General features: G+C 53.8%; 2 protein-coding genes across 5 annotated transcripts in view; one reads left to right on the top strand and one right to left on the bottom strand.

Moving 5' to 3' along the window:
* Nucleotides 1-1,579, top strand: part of ugcg (UDP-glucose ceramide glucosyltransferase) — a 7,519-nt gene extending 5,940 nt beyond the window's left edge. The window contains exons 7-10 of the mRNA XM_008402613.2: nucleotides 117-203; nucleotides 273-380; nucleotides 455-533; nucleotides 599-1,579. Coding sequence (XP_008400835.1) covers nucleotides 117-203; nucleotides 273-380; nucleotides 455-533; nucleotides 599-769 — 445 coding nt within the window. The 3' untranslated portion in view covers nucleotides 770-1,579. The remainder of the gene's footprint in view (nucleotides 1-116; nucleotides 204-272; nucleotides 381-454; nucleotides 534-598) is intronic.
* Nucleotides 1,580-2,222: 643 nt separating this feature from the next.
* LOC103460447 (polypyrimidine tract-binding protein 3) overlaps nucleotides 2,223-2,695 on the bottom strand; it is an 8,145-nt gene continuing 7,672 nt past the window's right edge. For all 4 annotated transcript variants that reach the window (XM_008402617.2, XM_008402616.2, XM_008402618.2 and 1 more), the window contains 2 exons: nucleotides 2,621-2,695; nucleotides 2,223-2,552 (listed from right to left, as the gene is read on the bottom strand). The exon at nucleotides 2,621-2,695 is cut by the window's right edge and continues 1 nt beyond it. In XM_008402617.2, coding sequence (XP_008400839.1) covers nucleotides 2,420-2,552; nucleotides 2,621-2,695 — 208 coding nt within the window. In that variant the 3' untranslated portion in view covers nucleotides 2,223-2,419. The remainder of the gene's footprint in view (nucleotides 2,553-2,620) is intronic.

The following is a 2,695-nucleotide window of genomic DNA, read 5'->3' on the forward strand; positions in this document are numbered from 1 at the left end:
AACGTTGATATTAGCATGTTGGCATTAGCATGTTGGCATTAGAACGTTGATATTAGCATGTTGGCACTGTAACGTTGATATTAGCACGCGCTTCAGCCCTCTTGCTTCGTCCTCAGAGGATGGAAGTTCTCCATGGCGACGCAGGTGGCGCTGCAGAACTCCGGCTCCTACTCCATTGGACTGTTCCAGTCCCGTATGATCAGGTGAGCGGCAGGCCGGCGCCTGATTGGCCGCGTGTCCGTGGCGGCATGCTAATACATGTTCTGAACCAGGTGGACCAAGCTGCGCATCAACATGGTTCCCGCCACCGTCCTGGAGCCCATCTCTGAGTGCTTCCTGTCCAGCCTCATCATCGGCTGGGCCGCACACCACGTCTTCAGGTACGGCCAATCTCGGGGCGGGGGCGGGGCTTGGAGCTGGAGGCTCTCTTTTCTGATTGGTCCGTGTGCTGCAGGTGGGACATGATGGTCTTCTTCATGTGCCACTGCCTCGCCTGGTTCATCGCCGACTACATACAGCTGACGGGAGTCCAGGTGGGTCAAAGGTCAAAGGCTGTGAGCGTTGTGATGGGCTGGCTGACTGATGACCTTCCCCGCAGGGCGGCGCCCTGAGCTTCTCCAAGCTGGACTTCGCCGTGGCGTGGTTCATCAGGGAGTCCATGTCGGTGCAGATCTTCCTGTCGGCGCTGTGGGACCCCACCATCAGCTGGAGAACGGGTCGGTACCGGCTCCGCTGCGGCGGCACGGCCGAGGAGATCCTGGATGTGTAGTTACCATGGTTACCAGAGACTGACGGTTTTACATGAGGCGCAGTGTGTGTGTGTGTGTGTGTGTGTGTTTTTTTAACTATTTATGTTTCTGTCGGTGCTAAAAATAAAACGAGTCGATCACAGCGCAGCACCGAAGAACGACACACCTGAGCTCTGATCAGCCAATCAGGACAGAGTACCAGCCACTCTGGCTTCTCATTGGTCCTCACTGCTTTTTAACTTCCAGGAAATCAAGAGCAGCAACAAGACTTTTACTTTGAAATCCACGGGGAGTCTGACGCACTTCTAATCAGCTGATGTGGTTTACAGCGCCCCCTGGCGGCGACGTGGCGGCCAATCAGAGGCCAGCAGCGCTGTTGATTAAGTGATGCCTTTATTCTGAAGGTCCAAACATTTCAACAGAACCGGACCAAGACGAGGCGACACATTTCTCTGCAGCTGCAGTCCGTCATGCTGTGTGTGTGTGTGTGTGTGTGTGTGTGTGTGTGTGTGTGTGTGTGTGTGCGCGCGCGCTCAGCCTCGGGCGTTTGGTGATGACATCATCAGCTGTCGGATGAACCCCGTCTGAATGTTTGAGTGTTTTTGTACGTTTTGTTTCTCATTGTTACAAAACACCTGCTGTAAACGGACCAATCACGGACCAGGACAATAATCCGTTTCCAGCGATCGCGCTGTGATTGGCCCACGGGAGGGGCTGTGGGCGGGACTTTGACAGACGCACGGCAGCCATTGGTTGTAAGATGTATTTATTTATTCATGCTCCAACTTCCTGTCGCACCTTCAGAATAAATAAAGATTTAACAAACTTTGTGTTGGAGTCCAGACTGACCCCCTCACCCCCCCCTCATGCAACAAGGCCCCGCCCACAATGATGTCACATCCATCAGACGCATTCAAGTTTCAAAATAAAAGCCCAGCAGGCTGAGACATTGAACGGTAGAGAAATAAAATCGTTTTCACGTAAATATTTGACAGTTTTTATTAAAACTAAAACAGCTTTTAGTGTTTAATAAGAAATAATTCTGCAGTCCGGTTCTGGTCTCACCGGGCCTGACCAGAACCTGACGGGAAGTGATGTCATAATGGGAACAGGTCGCCAGAATTTAAAGGCACAGAAACGTTGGCTTGGTTTAACCCCTCCAGACATGGAAGTGGTGCTGACCTTTGACCCCTGAGCCGGCCAGATGGATCGTTGGCTCAGGTTTCAACATGTGAACTCACACACACACACACACACACACACACACACACGTGGGCGGGGCTTCAACAGCATCACGTTACACAGTATAAATAGAGCCGACGTTAAAAACCTCCCCGAACAGCAGAAACACACAAAGCGCCCCCTACAGGCCGTAAGAAAATCTGAAAAATAAGGCACAACAGACGGAGAGCCCGGACATCCACAGCAGGAATAATGACAGAATGATGATGACGATGGTCAGACAGCAGCAGGACGACGATGAAGAGTTCAAACAAAACGGTTCCAGCAGGAACCGGAACATCCGCACGAGTTCTCCCGGTCCTGACTCCATTACCCACAATGCTCCGCTGCCGCCGCTCGAGAATGTGCTCAGGAACGTCCGTAGCCATGGCGACGAGGCCCGGCCCCGGCTGCCGTCCGATTGGCCGCTGGGCGGCGGGGGGGCGGGGTCAGATGGTGGACTTGGAGAATGAGACGCGGAGGTGCTGGTTGTGGTCCAGCTGCTGGTCGTGGAGGGCGATCAGCGCCTCCACCGCCTCCTCCACCGACGCCAGCTGCAGCAGCGCCATCTTCCTGTCCTTCCTGGGGATCACAGGAAGTGACATCACCTCTCATGAACAAGACACAGCAAGACTGGAAGCTGTACGTACTGGAAGAACTTGAAGGCCTTGACAGCGAAACCTCTGGAGGAGAACAGGTCCTTCAGGGCGTCTTCGCCCACCGAC

This window comes from Poecilia reticulata, unplaced genomic scaffold, assembly GCF_000633615.1.
Source record: "Poecilia reticulata strain Guanapo unplaced genomic scaffold, Guppy_female_1.0+MT scaffold_241, whole genome shotgun sequence".
NCBI classification, from domain to species: domain Eukaryota; kingdom Metazoa; phylum Chordata; class Actinopteri; order Cyprinodontiformes; family Poeciliidae; genus Poecilia; species Poecilia reticulata.